General features: G+C 44.6%; 1 protein-coding gene across 1 annotated transcript; it reads left to right on the top strand.

Annotated features, from left to right (window-relative positions):
- Window positions 1-4,213: 4,213 nt before the first annotated feature.
- On the top strand, window positions 4,214-18,706 carry LOC148477561 (kinesin-like protein KIF19). The gene is made up of 13 exons (XM_088456561.1): window positions 4,214-4,303; window positions 10,199-10,279; window positions 11,328-11,438; window positions 12,271-12,358; window positions 12,856-12,992; window positions 13,465-13,590; window positions 13,949-14,128; window positions 16,112-16,255; window positions 17,269-17,391; window positions 17,743-17,830; window positions 18,142-18,211; window positions 18,476-18,581; window positions 18,686-18,706. Exons 1-13 carry the CDS (start codon window positions 4,214-4,216, stop codon window positions 18,704-18,706), a joined length of 1,365 nt encoding a protein of 454 aa, XP_088312687.1.
- The last annotated feature ends 204 nt before the right edge of the window (window positions 18,707-18,910 follow it).

Genomic DNA, 18,910 nt, shown 5'->3' with positions numbered 1-18,910 from the left:
TTGCTTAGGATACCTAAGTTTTTTCCTGGCAGCCCCAGTTGCGGGAGAAAATGAAGGAGCTGTTGACGTGTCACGTTCCGCTTCAGCTGACAGTGTGTTCACCAGCAGGTCTTTGCACCTCTGCAGGCTTGTGTCGGCCGGAAAGAGAGACACCACATAGGCTTTAAACCTAGGATCGAGCACGGTGGCCAAAATGTAGTGGTCTGATTTCAACAGATTGACCACCCTGGAATCCTGGCAAAGCGAATGAAGGGCTTCATCCACAAGTCCCACATGCCGAGCGGAATTGCTCCGTCTTAGCTCCTCCTTCACTTTCTCCAGCTGCTTCTGCAAAAGCCTGATGAGGGGAATGACCTGACTCAAGCTGGCAGTGTCTGAACTGACTTCACGTGTGGCAAGTTCGAAGGGCTGGAGAACCTTGCACAACACGGAAATCATTCTCCACTGCGCTTGAGTCAGGTGCATACCCCCTCCTTTGCCTATGTCATAGGTGGATGTATAGGCTTGAATGGCCTTTTGCTGCTCCTCCATCCTCTGAAGCATATAGAGGGTTGAGTTCCACCGCGTCACAACCTCTTGCTTCAGGTGATGGCGGGGCAGGTTCAAGAGTGTTTGCTGGTGCTCCAGTCTTCGGCACGCAGTCACTGAATGGCGAAAGTGGCCTGTAATTTTTCGGGCCACCCAAAGCGTCTCCTGCACGCCCCTATCGCTTTTCAGAAAATTCTGCACCACCAAGTTTATTGTGTGAGCAAAACATGGGACGTGCTGGAATTTGCCCAGATGTAATGCCCGCACAATATTGGTGGCGTTGTCAGATATCACAAATCCCCAGGAGAGTCTAAGTGGGGTAAGCCACTGGGCGATGATTTCCCTCAGTTTCTCTAAGAGGTTGTCGGCGGTGTGCCTCTTACTGAAACCGGTGATACACAGCGTAGCCTGCCTTGGAACGAGCTGGCGTTTCTGAGATGCTGCGACTGGTGACGCTGCTGCTGTTGCTGCGTAAGGTGATACATCTACCCAGTGGGCTGTCACAGTCATATAGTCCTTAGTCTGCCCTGTTCCACTTGTCCACATGTCCGTGGTTAAGTGGACATTGGGTACAACGGCATTTTTCAGGACACTGAGGACACTTTTTCTGACGTTTCTGTACAGTCTCGGTATCGCCTGCCTAGTGAAGTGGAATCTAGACGGGATTTGGAACCGGGGTCACACTACCTCCAGCAATTGTCTAAATCCCACTGCACTAATGGCGGATACCGGACGCACATCTAACACCAACATAGCAGTCAAGGCCTCAGTTATACGTTTTGCTTCAGGATGACTGCTGTCGTACTTCATCCTCCTCGCTAAGGACTGTTGGAGGGTCAATTGTTTAGTAAAAGTAGTGGTGTTCCTACTTCCTCTCTGGGATGATGAACGACTCCCAGCAGCAGCAACAGCAGTAGCGGCAGCAGGAGGCGTAGCAATGCAGGATCCTCCGGAGGAATCCGGGATAGGAGAGTCAGTCATGCCAGTGACATGGCCTGCAGGACTACTTCCGATCCTGACTAAGGAGGAAATTGACGAGGAGGGAGTTGACGGTGTGGTTTGCAGGCGCTTGGATACAACAGGACAACGGGATTTAGGTGTCCCTGGACTGCTTACGGTCTTAGCCAAAGTTTCTGAACTTGACAGTAACTTATTATGAACGCGCTGCAGGTGCCGTATAAGGGAGGATGTTCCTAGGTGGTTAACGTCCCTACCCCTACTTATTCCACCTTTACATAAAGTACATATGGCAAGACAGTTGTTGTCCGGATTTGGATAGAAATATTGCCAGACCAAAGAGGTGGAATGTTTGGTCTTCTGCCCAGGCATGACCGTGATGGGCTTTTTCATCCCACGGACAACAACTGTCTCCCCCGGAGCCTGATTTAAACAAACCACATCACCATCAGAATCCTCCTCGCCAACTTCCTCCTCAGCGCCAGCTACACCAGTATCCTCATCCTGTTGTACTTCAACAGTGACATCTTCAATTTGCATATCAGCAAGTGGACTGTGGGTGCTCCTTGCAGCACTTGCAGGGGGCGTGCAAATGGTGTAAAGAGCCACCTCTTCCCGTCCAGTGCTGGGAAGGTCAGGCATCGCAACCACCACCACACTTGGACTCTCCTTGGGGATTTGTGATATCTTCTTAGAAAGCACAGTTCTTCGCTGTGCTTTTGCCAGCTTAACTCTTTTGATTTTTTTAGTGGGAGGAGGGCTTCCATCGTCATGTGAAGCTGAACCACTAGTCATGAACATACTAGGGATCGACCTTAGCCGTTCCTTGCCACTCCGTGTCGTAAATGGCATATTGGCAAGTTTACGTTTCTCTTCAGCTGATTTAAATGTTTTTTTCAAGGTCATTTTCCTGAACTTTGTCATTTGGGATTGTATGTGCCCTCTATTATGACATTGGGCATCGGCCTTGGCAGACGACGTTGATGGCATGTTATCGTCTATGTCATGACTAGTGGCAGCAGCTTCAGCACTAGGAGGAAGTGGTTCTTGATCTTTCTCTATTTTATTTTTATCGGAGAAAGTTTGGTCCTCCATTTATGTTATATCGATTTGATATATACGTGCGGCTAAACACAGAAAATATTTCTTTATTTTTGCTGGAGAGTAGTGCACTTTGTGGGTTACACCAGCCTTTAAGAAATGAGCCAGCCTGCTCTTTACTTATGGGACACAGGCGCACGCTTGGCGCTGCTCCTTTGTTGATGCACGTGCGGCTACTGCGCACACAATTCACAAACACAGAAAATAATTTTTTTTTGGGTTTGGACTGGAGTGTACTTTGGGGGTTACAGCACCCTTTAACGGTCAAGCCAGCCGGCCCTTTACTTATGACACAGGCGCACGCTTGGCACTACTTTGTTGATGCACGTGCGGCTACTGCGCACACAATTCACAAACACACAAAAAATATAATTTTTTTGGTTTGAACTGGAGTGTACTTTGGGGGTTACAGCACCCTTTAACGGTCAAGCCAGCCGGCCGTTTACTTATGACACAGGCGCACGCTTGGCACTACTTTGTTGATGCACGTGCGGCTACTGCGCACACAATTCACAAACACAGAAAATAATTTTTTTTTTGGTTTGGACTGGAGTGTACTTTGGGGGTTACAGCACCCTTTAACGGTCAAGCCAGCCGGCCCTTTACTTATGACACAGGCGCACGCTTGGCACTACTTTGTTGATGCACGTGCGGCTACTGCGCACACAATTCACAAACACAGAAAATAATTTTTTTTTTGGTTTGGACTGGAGTGTACTTTGGGGGTTACAGCACCCTTTAATGGTCAAGCCAGCCGGCCCTTTACTTATGACACAGGCGCATGCTTGGCACTACTTTGTTGATGCACGTACGGCTACTGTGCACACAATTCACAAACACAGAAAATAATTTTTTTTTTGGTTTGGACTGGAGTGTACTTTGGGGGTTACAGCACCCCTTAACGGTCAAGCCAGCCGGCCCTTTACTTATGACACAGGCGCACGCTTGGCACTACTTTGTTGATGCACGTGCGGCTACTGCGCACACAATTCACAAACACACAAAAAATATAATTTTTTTAGCACTTGGGGGGAGCACCCCTGATGGACAGAGCACCCCCTGGACAACACTACAGCACCCCTTTAGGACTGGGACACTGCACAGGACTTTGGAGTGGACACAGCCCCTATGGAGAACTGACTGCACAACACAGTCCAGCCAGCCCCTATGGACTTTGAAGTAGTGGACACAGCCCCTATTAACAACAGCAGCACAGCACAACACAGCCAGTCCCTATGGACTTTGAAATAGTGGACAACAGCAGCACAGCGCAGCACAGCACAGCACAACACTACTCTGCACTACACTACACTACACAGCCCAGCCAGCCCTAACTCCCACCCTCCCTCTTCACTGTCCACAGCCGAGTGAGAAAATGGCGCCGACGCGGGTACCTTATATAGGTTCCAAAACCCGCGAGACTCGGAAGGCGGGATGATGACGTTTTGCCTCGATTTCAGATCCGAGTCAGGCGGGAAAAGTCGAGCCTGACTCGGATCTGCCTCGGATCGGGGGGGCTCGGATTTCAGAAATCCGAACCCGCTCACCCCATCTATATATATATAATGAATACATGCACACAGTGGTAAACTGGGAGGGTAAAGGAGCTTGAGGTGCCCATAAGGTGATGATTCTTGTCTTGGGACCAGATCTGGAAGTGCAAGGGGTGGCGAGAGATATGGATATAAATTTGCCGCTAAGCTGCGTTGTATATGAGGTAGTACAGAAAAAAGTCTGGTATATAGGTTAGATACTAAGGGCTCTATTTAGTAAACAAAAACAATAATCTCTGCCATTTTTGCTGGATAAAGTCTATCATTTTGTTTGTCACTATATAGAAAAAAGAAAAGTGCGGAGAAATCACTGATTTCTCCTTCTATTCTTTTTCTAATAACACTACTGCAACCCCTATAGGTTTTAATGGGGGCTTCGCACAAAATTTATTTAATTTAATGAGAGAAGTGAAGCTTCTCTTTAAAGCTGGGTACACACTGACACATGTAGCAACAGCTGCGGGGAGGGGGATGGACGTGCCCCTGACTTGCCCCTCTGGCCAGCGAGACCCGCTGCTGTCTGGAAGATGATGGTAATTCAGTGTATAGGAACGACAATCATCTACAGATATAACTGCCAATCACTCGATCTGCAGATACTGTATATCTGCTAGGTGTGTACCCACCATAACACATAACACTATCTCAGGATAGCGTTATGTGCGCCCTCAGGGTAGATAAGCAGGAAGTCAATGTTCTCTTCCTGGTCTCTTCCATACTATGTACCGTCCCCACCATGCGCACAAGGTACATGTCTTTCGTCTCTGCAAATGACGGCAATGGGTTTCTTTAGCTCCTCGCCAGGACAGACCTTTACTGCTAGGTCCATCCTGCCACCTAAAAAAATGAATTCTGGAGATATAAGGAAGGCGATATGCCACTTTTCATTTTCCTTTTTAAATAGAGCCCTAAAAATGTAATCATACATGGTTGCAAATTTAGAACATTTTCAGAGGGTGCAATTTTAAAGTACAAGGGGTTGATTTTTCAAAGGCATATTTTCGCAAGCTCCAGTAATATTAATAATTCTATACAAAAAAATCCTATATATGAATATGAATGGTCCAGTATTACCATTGCAGATATTTAATTTAATTTTTAAAAGGAAGAGCTAAAAAAAGGCAGTTCATTTATTATTTTACTGCAGTGACTAGGGATGTGCGATGAACACATAAAAATATGGCAATAATCAGTAAACAATTTAAAAAAAATGATTTTATTAATCTAAACTATTCTAGCAGTCAATGAAAGACAGACAATACAGTTCACACCCTTTCACACAGACAAAAAACAACTTTTTCTTGTTATTGCTCCACTATAGCGACACCCATGACACAGGCCACACCCACACCCACGCCAGTTATGCCCCTACATCATTAGTTACACCACCGAAGCGACTGTCGCACTCTCTACAGCGGCACACACTAGGCCCTTCATAAATTTCAGCTCCAGGCCCATGAGAACATTAATCTAGCACTGCAGATAATTATATGCTGGTTGTCACCATCATTGTGTATGGTTGCACCAGTACTCCAGCCACCACAAGAGATACATCTCCAGGCATGTGTATCTGCCTTCAGGTCTGCTTCAGTCATAATTATGAGACCACGCCCCCTTTCCTTCCCTTCCTCATGCCACTGCTCCAGGGCCTAAGAGATCCTAAGTGTAGGAGGCACTAAAGTTTGAATATGGAAGTCTATGCACTTTTTATAGTATGTAGATGCAGTATAATAATGCATATCTGACTCAGAACAATAGTTGTATTTCCAATACTACATGAGCCTCACTCTGTATCAGAGTTGCCTACCCTCCCGATTTTTGCGGGAGTCTCCCGAATAAAGGTGGGAGCTCCCGCAACCCCGTAAAGTAAGTTGAATCCCCCGCATTCCCTCTGCCCTGTCTAAAAATCCGGACTGCGCATGCGCGAGTCCGGAGGTAAAGGGGGCGGGGCCCGAGCTTAAGACGCAGGGGCGCACTCACCGGGTGCAGGGAGGCAGGAGTGTGGCTGCTGTGAGGTCTCCTGGGCACGCCTTCCCCTGCTCACAGACTGCTGCTGGGAGAGACTGATGCTCCCAGCATTCCCTGGCCAGCCTGTGATGACAGAGGATGGAGGGGGGAGGAGCCAACGCCGGAGGACACTGAAGACAGAGACAGAGGAGCTGCCTGAGACTGTGAGTGTTAGAGCTCACTGCAGCTCCTGCCACATGTATAACTCATGTCAGTGCCGTGGGGGAGGGAGGGAGATCTATTACTGTGTGTTTGTATGTGATGTATGTGTAGTAATGTGATGTACAGTATGTGTGGGTGTAGTAATGTGATGTGTGTGTGTGTGTAGTAATGTGATGTACAGTATGTGTGGGTGTAGTAATGTGATGTATGTGTGTGTAGTAATGTGATGTATGTGTGTGTAGTAATGTGATGTATGTGTAGTACTGTGATGTGTGTGTGTGTAGTGATGTGATGTATGTGTGTGTAGTAATGTGATGTATGTGTGTGTGTAGTAATTTGATGTATGTGTGTGTGTGTGTAGTAATGTGATGTATGTGTGTGTAGTAATGTGATGTATGTGTGTGTAGTAATGTGATGTATGTGTGTGTAGTAATGTGATGTATGTGTAGTAATGTGATGTATGTGTGTGTAGTAATGTGATGTATGTGTAGTAATGTGATGTATGTGTAGTAATGTGATGTATGTGTGTGTAGTAATGTGATGTATGTGTAGTAATGTGATGTATGTGTGTGTAGTAATGTGATGTATGTGTGTGTAGTAATGTGATGTATGTGTAGTAATGTGATGTATGTGTGTGTAGTAATGTGATGTATGTGTGTGTAGTAATGTGATGTATGTGTAGTAATGTGATGAATGTGTAGTAATGTGATGAATGTGTAGTAATGTGATGTGTGTGATGTGATGTATGTGTGTGTAGTAATGTGATGTATGTGTAGTAATGTGATGTATGTGTGTGTGTACTAATGTGATGTATGTGTGTGTGTGTGTAGTAATGTGATGTGTGTGTGTGTGTGGGGAGGTGAAATCTTCATATGATGTGTGTGACTGACTGGGTGTCTGTGTGTGAGAGACTGTGTGTGTGTGTGAATCTATTCATGGGATGTGCTGAGACTGTCTGTGTGTGACTGTGGGGCCCATTTATTAATGATCGCATTTTGCAATGCGATCAGGGCATGCAGTACCGCCCCTGATCGCATTGCAAAATGCGATCCTATCTGCCGGATGTATTATCCGGGACATGCAGGGAGACGGGCTCTGAAAAGAGCCCGTCCCTGCGATGTCTCCGGAGGGCAGTCGGGGCTTCTGCGCATGCGCAGTCCCGCGGACTGCACATGAGTGGCGCCGATTGCCGGCGGAGGGATCTGGCAGATCCCTCCGCCGGCTGATATGCGGTAAGTGCCCATAGGAAACAGCGGCTAACGCTATCTTTAGATAGCGTTAGCTGCTGGGGCCAATATCGGGAATGCTTCGCATTCCTGATATTGATACATTTGGCAGCATCGCGTCCCCCATAGAAACCTATTGGGGAGGCGGCTGCCGGCGGCAATGGAGGGATCGCAGCAGCTTTGCATTCCTGATATTGAATGCTTCGCATTCCTGATATTGATACATTTGGCAGCATCGCATCCCCCATAGAAACCTATTGGGGAGGCGGATAGCAGCAGGTATGACAGAGGATGGAGGGGGGAGGAGCCGACGCCGGAGGACACTGAAGACAGAGACAGAGGAGCTGCCTGAGACTGTGAGTGTTAGAGCTCACTGCAGCTCCTGCCACATGTATAACTCATGTCAGTGCCGTGGGGGAGGGAGGGAGATCTATTACTGTGTGTTTGTATGTGATGTATGTGTAGTAATGTGATGTACAGTATGTGTGGGTGTAGTAATGTGATGTATGTGTAGTAATGTGATGTACAGTATGTGTGGGTGTAGTAATGTGATGTGATGTGTGTGTAGTACTGTGATGTGTGTGTGTGTAGTGATGTGATGTATGTGTGTGTAGTAATGTGATGTATGTGTAGTAATGTGATGTGTGTAGTAACGTGATGTATGTGTGTGTAGTAATGTGATGTATGTGTAGTAATGTGATGTGTGTGTAGTGATGTGATGTATGTGTGTGTAGTAATGTGATGTATGTGTAGTATGTGTGTGTGTGTGTAGTAATGTGATGTGTGTGTGTGTGTGTGGGGAGGTGAAATTATTTATTTATTATTATTTATTACCAGTTATTTATATAGCGCACACATATTCCGCAGCGCTTTACAGAGAGAATATTTGCCCATTCACATCCGTCCCTGCCCCAGTGGAGCTTACAATCTATATTCCCTAACACATGCTCACACACATACACACTAGGGTTAATTTTGAGGGTAGCCAATTAACCTAGCAGTATATTTTTGGAGTGTGGGAGGAAACCGGAGCACCCGGAGGAAACCCACGCAAGCACAGGGAGAATATACAAACTCCACACAGTTAGGGCCGTGGCGGGAATTGAACCCATGACCTCATTGCTGTGAGGCAGTAACGCTACCATTACACCGTCGAAATCTTCATATGATGTGTGTGACTGACTGGGTGTCTGTGTGTGAGAGACTGTGTGTGTGTGAGTCTATTCATGGGATGTGCTGAGACTGTCTGTGTGTGACTGTGGGGCCCATTTATTAATGATCGCATTTTGCAATGCGATCAGGGCATGCAGTACCGCCCCTGATCGCATTGCAAAATTAATAGATTCCCCCCCAGACGCACACATTCATTTATATGAATAGATTCACACACACACACACAGTCTCACATACACATCCTATGAATAGATTCATACACAGGGGCCCATTTATCAAAGTGCATTTGAGGTAAATTCCCCGAAAATGGCAGGGTATGGCAGGGTAGAGATGTATTAATGTCAGTGGGGGAGCTAGGGCGTCAGCTTATAGGAATATATACGCCCATAGGTGGAATTAGACACGCCCTTTGGGTGGAGCAGACCACGCCCCCACAACGGTGCGTCGCATTCTGCAGCCATCTACAATCTCCCTCAAAGTCATTTTCAAAAGTAGGCAAGTATGCTCTGTATATGTTTCCACAGATGCATAGTATGGGCCTGAATGTATCACAGACACACACAGCGCACAGATAATACACATCACTGCTGTGTGTAATGATTACATATCTGCCCATCTCAATTAGGTGTTTTTATTTACTGACATGTAGTCATCACATTGTATTTACTATTAACCCCCAATGCCCTGCCTGAGATACATAGCAGTGGCCCCCTGCCAGGGCACCTAGTGATGTCATAGTGGTAGCTGGTGATGTCACTATTGGATGTGTGATGGGTATAACAAGGCAGCTGGATGCTTCCTGTGTCATATCTGATATTGCTGGACTAGTGACAGTACAGATATTTTTCTTCTCATTTCTGAGTGGATAAAATGATTTTACGATGAAGAAGGCGGGAAATAACCATCCTAAAGACCATCAAATGACTGTAAGTATCTCTTATAGAGCCATGGACTCACTGTATTACTGATGGCTAATGATAATAGGTCACTGTTATATGATTTCATATAATTTCAGGGTAGAGTTAGATACATTAGTTTTAAATACTCCCTTTTTCTCTGTATTTATACTATTTACTATGGCGTATTTGTGTTTTTGTTAGAAGCTTTCCAGACTTTCTCATAATTATGTTAAAGTTCTGAAAATATTTAAAATAAAAGCAAAAATATTGTGAAATGCTGTTATACAAGGGGAAGTGCATCTATATCACTGCTTGGTTTGCTTTATATTGGTGGTTTTTGTTTTTGCCTCTATAGTGGGGCTTCAATTAGAAGCAAAATTTGATGCTGCCATATTCCTGAGATACTAACTCATTGCGCTGATTGGGGTTTTACAAGTGGCTCCAACTGTAAAATAGTCCTTTATTTATTACATATAACCAAGTCAGACCAAGACAATTGTCCTTTCTCTTGGCACAGAATAGGCTGGGTTGGGAGATTACCTTGGCATTAAAAATCCTTCATTGTTCTTATGTCTATTTCATTATTTCACAGGTCGCTCTGCGCATCCGTCCATTTAATAGGACAGAGGTTAAGAGCAGCACCCGATGCATTATACACCAGCTCGGGCAGCAGGTAAGAAAATGCTAATAACATTATTTTAGTTTAAATAATTGAATTAGTTTAATATTTAACACAGTTCATTTTAAAATAGTTTACTAACCAATACACTATTATTAGATTTATTTGTTGATTAAAGACATTATTTTATATTGTGTTTATAAATAAATAAATATGATAAAAACAAAGGTGGATCGCTATCCAAGGTCCCCATATACTCATATGCAAATTGGAGTAATGACCTGCTGCTCAAATAGTGCCAGGTTTTGTCTTTCTGTGCAGAAGATATGGGGAAATCATGGACCATTTCTGGACTATGCAAATGCTGGGCCTGTTGCGAAACACCATTGCAGGGCTCCTAAGCTGTTCCTCCCTCTTAGTAACCAGCTGATTCTATTTGTCAGATAGGGGTGTGACCTCACAGATCAGTAGGAATTGGTGAGCTGTCTGCTTGTGGCTTCCTATTGGTCTGCATGATCACACACCCCTAGGCTGCACATGCAGCACCACACCAGCTATTGCTATATCCTATGAAGATAGTGATAGGAGATGTATCTATGTTTATACTGCAGAGAGGCCGGATAACATCTTCCATCTTGCGCTATCTACCCAATCCAGGGCTCTCGGTTAAGTAGGGAAAAAAGTCATGCACATATTTTATGGACAGTAACATATGGCATTTCTCTCCAATAATGAGGGTATGCTGAGACTTGTAGTTCCACAATAGGTAGCAAAACATTTGAGGCACAATCCAATAAGTTACTATAATATGTCTCACTTACAATTCGCCAGACCCCCCAGGTTTATGATGTAGACCATTCTGTGTCTTAAGGACCTAAGAATCAGTGACTAGTAGAGCTTTTATAGATATCAGCAAAATGTTTCAGGAAACTGTGCTGAAATGCTGACAAATATCACTTTATACTCCCGGATCCTGTTCCTATGTGTGACTTCGCCATCATCCATTAATACAAACTGGACTTAAGATGTTCTGTTCCAGCCGCAGAGGTGCTTCTAGAACCTGGTGACATCTACTGAACATATGTTTTCTCTTTCCTTACAGACAGTACTACTGCAGGACCCTGGCGAGGATCCTGATGATGTCCTGCGTTGCTCCAGGACCAGAGAGAGGATGTTTACCTTTAATGAGGTGTTTGATCAAGCAGCTACCCAGGTGATTGTAATCCTGAGATCAGTGGCATCACAAGGGGGGTGCAGGGGGTGCGGTCTGCACCCTGGTGTCACCCACTGAGGGGTGACACCAAGGTGCAACTCCCCTTCACTGACAGGTGCCGGGTGTTGCACTGTAGCATTAAGTGCAGCACTCGATTCCTGACACTGAGGGCTGACCAGCACTGCACACAGGTACCTCCTGTACCCACGCTCCCCCCCAAGTAATAGGTATGAGGGATTGGGCCGCAAGGCCACGCCCCTCTGCTTACAAGGCCACACCCCTGCCTGCATGGCTACGCCCCTTTTTCAGCAGCGGACACCACTGCCTCAGATATTTACAATGAATAATAAAAGTTAATAGTAAATATAATACAGGACTCAGGGACATCTTATGAGAGGAGGGTTCCTATGTGAAGTCTCTGAAAGGGTCCCCCCCCAAACCATTGTATGCGAGGTGTATTCTCTGGTACTGTGCCAGAGCCTATTGCGCATGCATATATCGCCAGGAAAATGGTTCCACAAGGTAGATTACTTTTGAGGCAGCTGCATGGTAAGTACATGTAATGGGTGTATGGAGTGCGGTGTGGGCCCCCCTGGATTCTGCCCACGTGCACCACACACCCCACACCCATTATACATATGGTAGCGCTGCTCATGCTGCATCTTTTAAGGGAGTAAAATAGCGCATGAGAACAATTTATTATCACATGTGACTGTAGCATCAGCCATTAATGCTTGTACAGATATCATTTCTCCTTATTCAATATAGTGCATGTTTTAAAAAATGTTTGCATGATTGCCTATGTAGCATCAATAAACGTGTCTCATTTTAGGAGCATGTTTATCAGTCCACAATGAAGAACCTAGTGGATGGTATCATTTCGGGGTACAATGCTGCCATATTTGCCTATGGCCCAACAGGTAAACTTAATGTTGTGAAATCATAAGTGTAATTGTTTATATTGTATTTGTAAAAGTAGTGAGCTTGTGAAATGAGTGGTGGTAAAAACATGTGGACCATCTATATTGTTAGCAATTGTGAGCTAGTAGTTTCCTTACGAGCTGTGCAATTATCCAGGTTGTTCCAGAAAGTGAGGTGTTAGGTGCATGGCAGCTTGTGAATACCATTGCTTCTAACTCTCACCGACCAGGGAATAGGTGCACCCATCACCAATCGTAATAGGCAGCATTTTATGGACAGAACAGATATACAATAGTGCACAGTCTATCCTTTCACTAACAAGTGGTGACATCCCTAAGGGAGTGAACTGATGAGCAGCACCCTGATGAATATTGGTTTAGTCACATGATGTCTGTCACTGTTCATTACTGACATGACACATTGTATAATTACATATCTGCCATTCTTTCTTGTAACATCAGTGAGTGTATGTTTAAAACCTTTATATTTATTACAGGCACCGGGAAGACATTTACCATGATGGGTAATGGTCATGAACCTGGAGTGATATTCCGCACTCTGAAAGATCTATATAAGACCATCGAGGAGCAGAGAGGGCCAAATAAATTCTCTGTTTCATTGTCCTATGCTGAGGTAAATATGTGAGGAATATGTGCTTGGTTTATATTCTATATGTCTAATTTGAGTTGGATGGAACTCATGGGGTTTCTGCATAAGATCATTAGATATGCATTTACATACTGCACATGCACAGGCAGCGGCAAACATGCATAGGCCAAGTATATTGCAGCACATTTAGACCTGATGCATAGTCAGATTTGGGGATGTGCATCTATTGCTGGTGCTATAGGGCCGGATGCAACTACACAGAGTGATGATGTAAATGATCCCTCTATATGTGCATTCAGGGGCGTAACTAGCATTCATCAGACCCCCTAGCAAAGTTTGATGGGGACCCCTACTCTGCTTAGAATTCCTTTCCTCATGATATACAGCATCTGGAGAACCACAAGTAACCCAAGTCCTTTCCAGAGAGTAAATGTGGATTACACACTTTCTCGTGCTTGTATTGCAGAGAACGATTATTCCATCATTACATTTTCAGGTCTACAATGAAACCGTTCGGGATCTGCTAAGACCGTCCTCTGGATGTTTGACCCTTAGAGAGGATCCCTACGGCAACACCAGGATAGAAGGGATCGCTGAGTTCTACCCCAGCAGCCCTGAAGAGGTGACTATCATTAGTCTGTGCTACCCTTATGCAGCGTCCATGCTTCACCACTAGTCACCCCTGTCTATATTATTATTATCATTATTATTATTATCTTTTATTTATAAGGCACCCTAAGGGTTCTGCAGCACTGAACAAGGGGGATACAAATAACAATGTTATATAAGTACAGACTAATACAACCAGGTTTGCTGTCTGCAAAGAACCTATTAATGTGTGAATTAATAAGAGGGCCCATGACTATGTGATTGCTGGTGTAGTGACCGCTATAGCTATAACACATGGCAAGTGTAACTTTATGAGTTGTGTTGCATTTCCACAAGAGTGTTGGTGCATCTATATTACTCTCTCTTTTCAGGCCATCGCATTACTGACGAAAGGGAATAAGCGCCGCTCTAAGGCAGCCACAGCTGCCAATAAGAACTCATCCCGCTCCCATGCTGTTGTACAAGTCACCGTAAAGCAGACGAGCAGTGATGGAGTGTGCACGGGCAAGCTTTACATGGTAGACCTGGCAGGATCAGAGCGCGCATGCCAGGTATCACTTGTATTTTACATATCATTATCATTTCTTTGTATTTCCCCCTGCAATGCCAAAGAGGTACGGATGTTTTAAAAGAGGCAGGTGCCCGTGTACAAACTCCATTTGGGTCCCATCCTCTCTACTGCACATGCGTGGGTCTCCGTGAAAATAGCGCCCGTGCCTTATTCCCAGGGACATCTTTTCTGCACATTCACGAGTCACTGGGTAAATGGTCACCGCCATTTTTCCTGTGATTTTTGCAGTACTCTAAAGAGTGCAAAAAGGTAAGCATTCACTAAATATTTGTGCAGTGTGGGCCCCCCTGGACTCAGGGACCCATGTGCACTGCACACCTTGCACCCATTATAAATACGGCCCTGCAAATAGGTGAATATTGTTAGTTTGCCGTCCTGTTGCAGTGTTCGTGCTTTACCACTAGTCATCACTGTCTACTCTACAGAGAGAATATTTGTCATTCACATCAGTCCCTGGCCCATTGCAGCTTATAGTCAAAATTCTCATGCACACATACACACACACCCCATACAGGGATCCATTTTTTGGCCAGCTGCCAGTTCACCTGCCAATATGATTTTGGAGGAAATCAGAGCACCCAGAAAGAACCCATGGAATCACAAAGAGGAACATGCAATGTATTTTCAGGTATATAGAAGGTTACTAAAACTGCACTATGCTAAATGCTTTGGTTTTGGACCAGTGTGCACAGATAGCCCACCCAGAGCACGCCTGGGTGTGTGCCTGCTATCTGCTCTAAGGGAACGGCTCTGCAACCTAGAGAACAATCTCCAGATGTGCACTGTGCAAGATTTTGTTCCAGTTCTGCACTGTATGACAAGGAGCTGTGATGTGCCAACACCATACATATTAGGCTAGGCAGCTAGGACACCTTCACTCCTCCTAACTCCTACCCTTTGCCTTTATATTATTCTGCTCCTCCGCAGATACAGCCACCTTGCTTGGTAAAGTTAAACCATGATGGAAATCTAGGTGCACTCGCACACAAAGACATAACAGGGCATAATTGCGCCTTGTCCCAGCCCCTGTCCCCTGAGCACACCATGTCATGATGTTGCGTGCATTACATCATCACGTCACGCAGACAGGCCATGATTGACAGCTCCAGTAAGCTCAACAGGCTGCATATACTGTGCACGGTGCCCGTATTGGTTCTGCAGCAGCAATCCTGGCTGCAGGGTTCCAGGCACCCTGCCAGCCAGAATCAAAGGCCGTGGGGCGGTACTAGTGGCACATAGCTACTTACGACTCTGCTTGTGCAAAGTGAGGTGCACGATGAGGCCAAAGCTGCTCTTGCATTGTGTAACATAAATGCTATTCATTATGTGTATAATTATTAGAGAGCTAAGTGGTCCTAGGGTGGTTCTTGTTCTATATTCTGAGGTGGCATGAAAAGTACTATAAGCTCTTTTCTTTGATTAAAGCTTTTGTGAACATTGTAGTTTGTTTTTACATCTTTCTGTAGTGAAATTAGCTCTTTGTTAGTGGGTTATACCAGTGCCATTCATGTTTATAAGTATTTTTTTGTGTTTGTAGTCCTCCCTAATCATGGCCTTTCTCCCCTTTAGAGCAGTGATTCCCAATCTGTTACAGGCCACCAGCCCCTTGGGTACATATATTTATTTCAGTGCCCCCCACCCACTGAGACCTTACTCATAACAAGTTATATAACATTTTGATTAAAGTTATTTTTTAATTAATAATATAAACCATTATCAAATCAATGGTGATAATGTAATTATATATATTTATTTAGCAGCTTAGGGTTAATTACATGCAGTAAGAAAAACATTTCGGCCAATATCACTAACTAAAAAAAAAAAAAGAATGAGAATCACTGTCTTGGGACACAATTGAAGTAAATTATGAAAATAGTTTAAACATAGTTTACGTGTTTGTACCACATCCACACCGTGACTGAAGTCAGGTGTGTTCTCATAATCTTTTCTATTTCTATATCAGACTAAGAACACTGGCCAAACCATGAAAGAAAGTGGCTATATAAACCGCTCCCTTCTGGCCCTAAGGAATTGCATTATGGCGCTACGCAAGAGACCAGGCAGCCATATCAATTATCGGGACAGCAAATTGACCTGGCTGCTAAAGGTATGTTATTACTATGAGATTTCCTACACACATATGATGTCAGGGACAGTGATAAGAGAGAAGGGGCCCTTATGCAGTTTCCATCCAAGCCTACCCCTTCTCTTGCAGGCACATGTGCTAATTAGGCTCTGGCACTGCACCCAGAACTTTGGAAAAATGGCACCCATGTCCATTTTCCCAGTGACTACATTGGTGCTTACAGCAGCAGTGACAGTGTGTTACATCTAGGTTATTGGTGCAGGCTGTGCGGTGTAAGACCACTGGACCTGTGCACCACATACCCTGCACCCATTATAGATATGGTATGTAGTTAAAATACTGGCGGACGGGGCACTGGCTGCCGGAATCCCGACCGGCGGCAAAATGGCAAACATCCGGACAGAGGTAAGTAGCACCCTGTCCTGCACTGTCCCCGGAGATGGGGGGTTAGGTTTAGGCACCCCCCTGGCAGGTTAGGGTTAGGCTGCTGGGTAAGGGAGGGTTAGGGCTAGGGATAGCATACTTACCACTCATGTCGTGATCTTTACTATGTGGGGTTCCGGCTTCGGGATTAAAATACCGTCGACTCAGTAGCCAATAGCTCAGTTTTTTATACCCATCCCATAGATACACCCATGAATGATGAATAATTAGCATTAGTCACTTAGATATTTTTTTGTGATACAAGCATTTAGGATTATGAATGGGAGTTTTCAAACAGGGCCATTAAGAGACTTTATGGCCTGGTACTAAAGGGGCGTGTGGTCCCCTTTAAATATGCTAAGGCCTGGGTAAAAGGGAAGTGATTATAGCATCCATGCCAGAACCCCAGTCATCAGGAATATTGCTCCTAACATTATTGTGTTGTTTTATCTCACACAATATCTGCAATCAACCATGATATTAGTAATTAGTGCAATCATTTGTTCCTCACAAACATAGCAGAAAACAATAGTAGATCTATAAGCTGTTCATTACAATGTGTAAGGATTCCTCAGTGATCTCCCCTATAACCAGAGCTTTATCTATCACAGGGCGCACTGAGTGGCAGGAGCAGAATGGTGATGATCACACACATCAGCCCTGCGGATTGTGCCTATGAAGACACTCGCAGCACACTCACCTATGGGAGCAAGGCCAAGTACATCAAAACACTGGTGAGCAGCCCCCAAGGGGTAACGGCAAATTTATCTATGTTACTGGGTATAACTGTGGTGGAACAAGGGATTTATTATTAAATAAAACAAACATTAGGAACATTCAAATCAGTTTTATTAGAAGATTGGTTGGAATGTGATCTTTTACTTTCTATTGGAAATTCAGCTGCCAATTAAAATGTTAAAAATATTTACTATAGGCTCAATCAGTCATAAAAGCTACACATGTGGTATTATATGACTGTGTGAGGACACGTAGGTTACCCATCCATTGTCTCCTGTCTCCCTGTTTTCTCTGAGTGTGCCAGTGCCCAGTAACTAACTCTCTGCTGTTTACCCTTCCTCCTGCAGGTGAAGAGGAACCGCTTGTGTGCCCCCCACAAAATCCCTGAGGCTGCAAGTGAAGACAAAGTGCAGCTGAAAGACCATCGTCCTCCAGGTATTCTTGTATCTTATAATGAAAAGATCGAGGGTTCTGTTTATCATAGTTGTGCGCTAACAATCTGCATCACCACTTATCTCAGCAATACAAATTGTAGTTGTGCCACAATTTACAGTGCTGGGATGGTTGGTAGATACTGTATATACATATGTTGGTCTTTACAGTTGCAGGTTAGGCAAAGGAAGCAACTGACCCAGTTTCAATAGAAACAAATAGGGGTTTACACTTCCATACTATAATCCATTGACTAATTGAAGCAAATACCAGACATAGTAGTAACTGTACTATTTCTGCATTCTTTTCCATAGAGCCAGCCCATAAGGACCATAAGGACAAAGCCCCCAGTTCCAGTAACACTGGTCCTAAGAGATGCTCTGCGTACGTACTTTGTGCAGATATTACATGAACAATATATAACAATGTGATTTATGATATAAATGTAAAATAACGAAAATTAATGTAATTTACAGATAAGAATATATTATTATGAAGTATTTTTTTAGCTATCATTATTCAAATGTAAACCATATTACACACCATAATATCTAGCGATAAGTACATTATTATATTGTATTCACCTTAGCTATTATTACATTCTCATGGAATCCTTTAGGTGCAAATGTGTCTGTTTTCTCTGTTTAGGGCTTCGCTGCATAAATTGCCCCCCGTGGTTCCTATGCCAAGAGAACACCTGGCAGTACCAGAGGTCGTGGTCCCTATGCCAAGAGAACACCTGGCAGTACCTGAGGTCATGGTCCCTATGCCAAGAGAACACCTGGTAGTACCTGAGACCGTGGTCCCTATGCCAAGAAAACACCTGGTAATACCTGAGGCCATGGTCCCAATGCCAAGAAAATACCTGGCTGTACCTGAGGCCAAGGTTCCTATGACAAGAAAACACCTGGCAGTACCTGAGGCCGTGGTCCCTATGCCAAAAAAACACCTGGCAGCACCTGAGGCCGTGGTCCCTATGCCAATAAAACACCTGGAAGTACCTGAGGCCATAGTCCCTATGCCAAAAAAACACCTGGCAGTACCTGAGGCTGTGGTCCCTATGCCAATAAAACACCTGGAAGT

The sequence above is a fragment of the Taudactylus pleione genome, unplaced genomic scaffold (genome assembly GCF_031769625.1).
Source record: "Taudactylus pleione unplaced genomic scaffold, aTauple2 ptg000707l, whole genome shotgun sequence".
NCBI classification, from domain to species: domain Eukaryota; kingdom Metazoa; phylum Chordata; class Amphibia; order Anura; family Myobatrachidae; genus Taudactylus; species Taudactylus pleione.
Note: the sequence above shows the minus strand (reverse complement) of the source record. Positions and strands in the feature narration are given on the sequence as shown.

Coding starts and splice junctions, on each gene's coding strand:
- LOC148477561 (XM_088456561.1), top strand. CDS start 4,214: ATGATTCTTGTCTTGGGACCAGATCTGGAAGTGCAAGGGGTGGCGAGA. Junction 11,439..12,270: donor TTGATCAAGCAGCTACCCAG/GTGATTGTAATC, acceptor GTCTCATTTTAG/GAGCATGTTTATCAGTCCAC. Junction 17,831..18,141: donor GAAAGACCATCGTCCTCCAG/GTATTCTTGTAT, acceptor TCTTTTCCATAG/AGCCAGCCCATAAGGACCAT.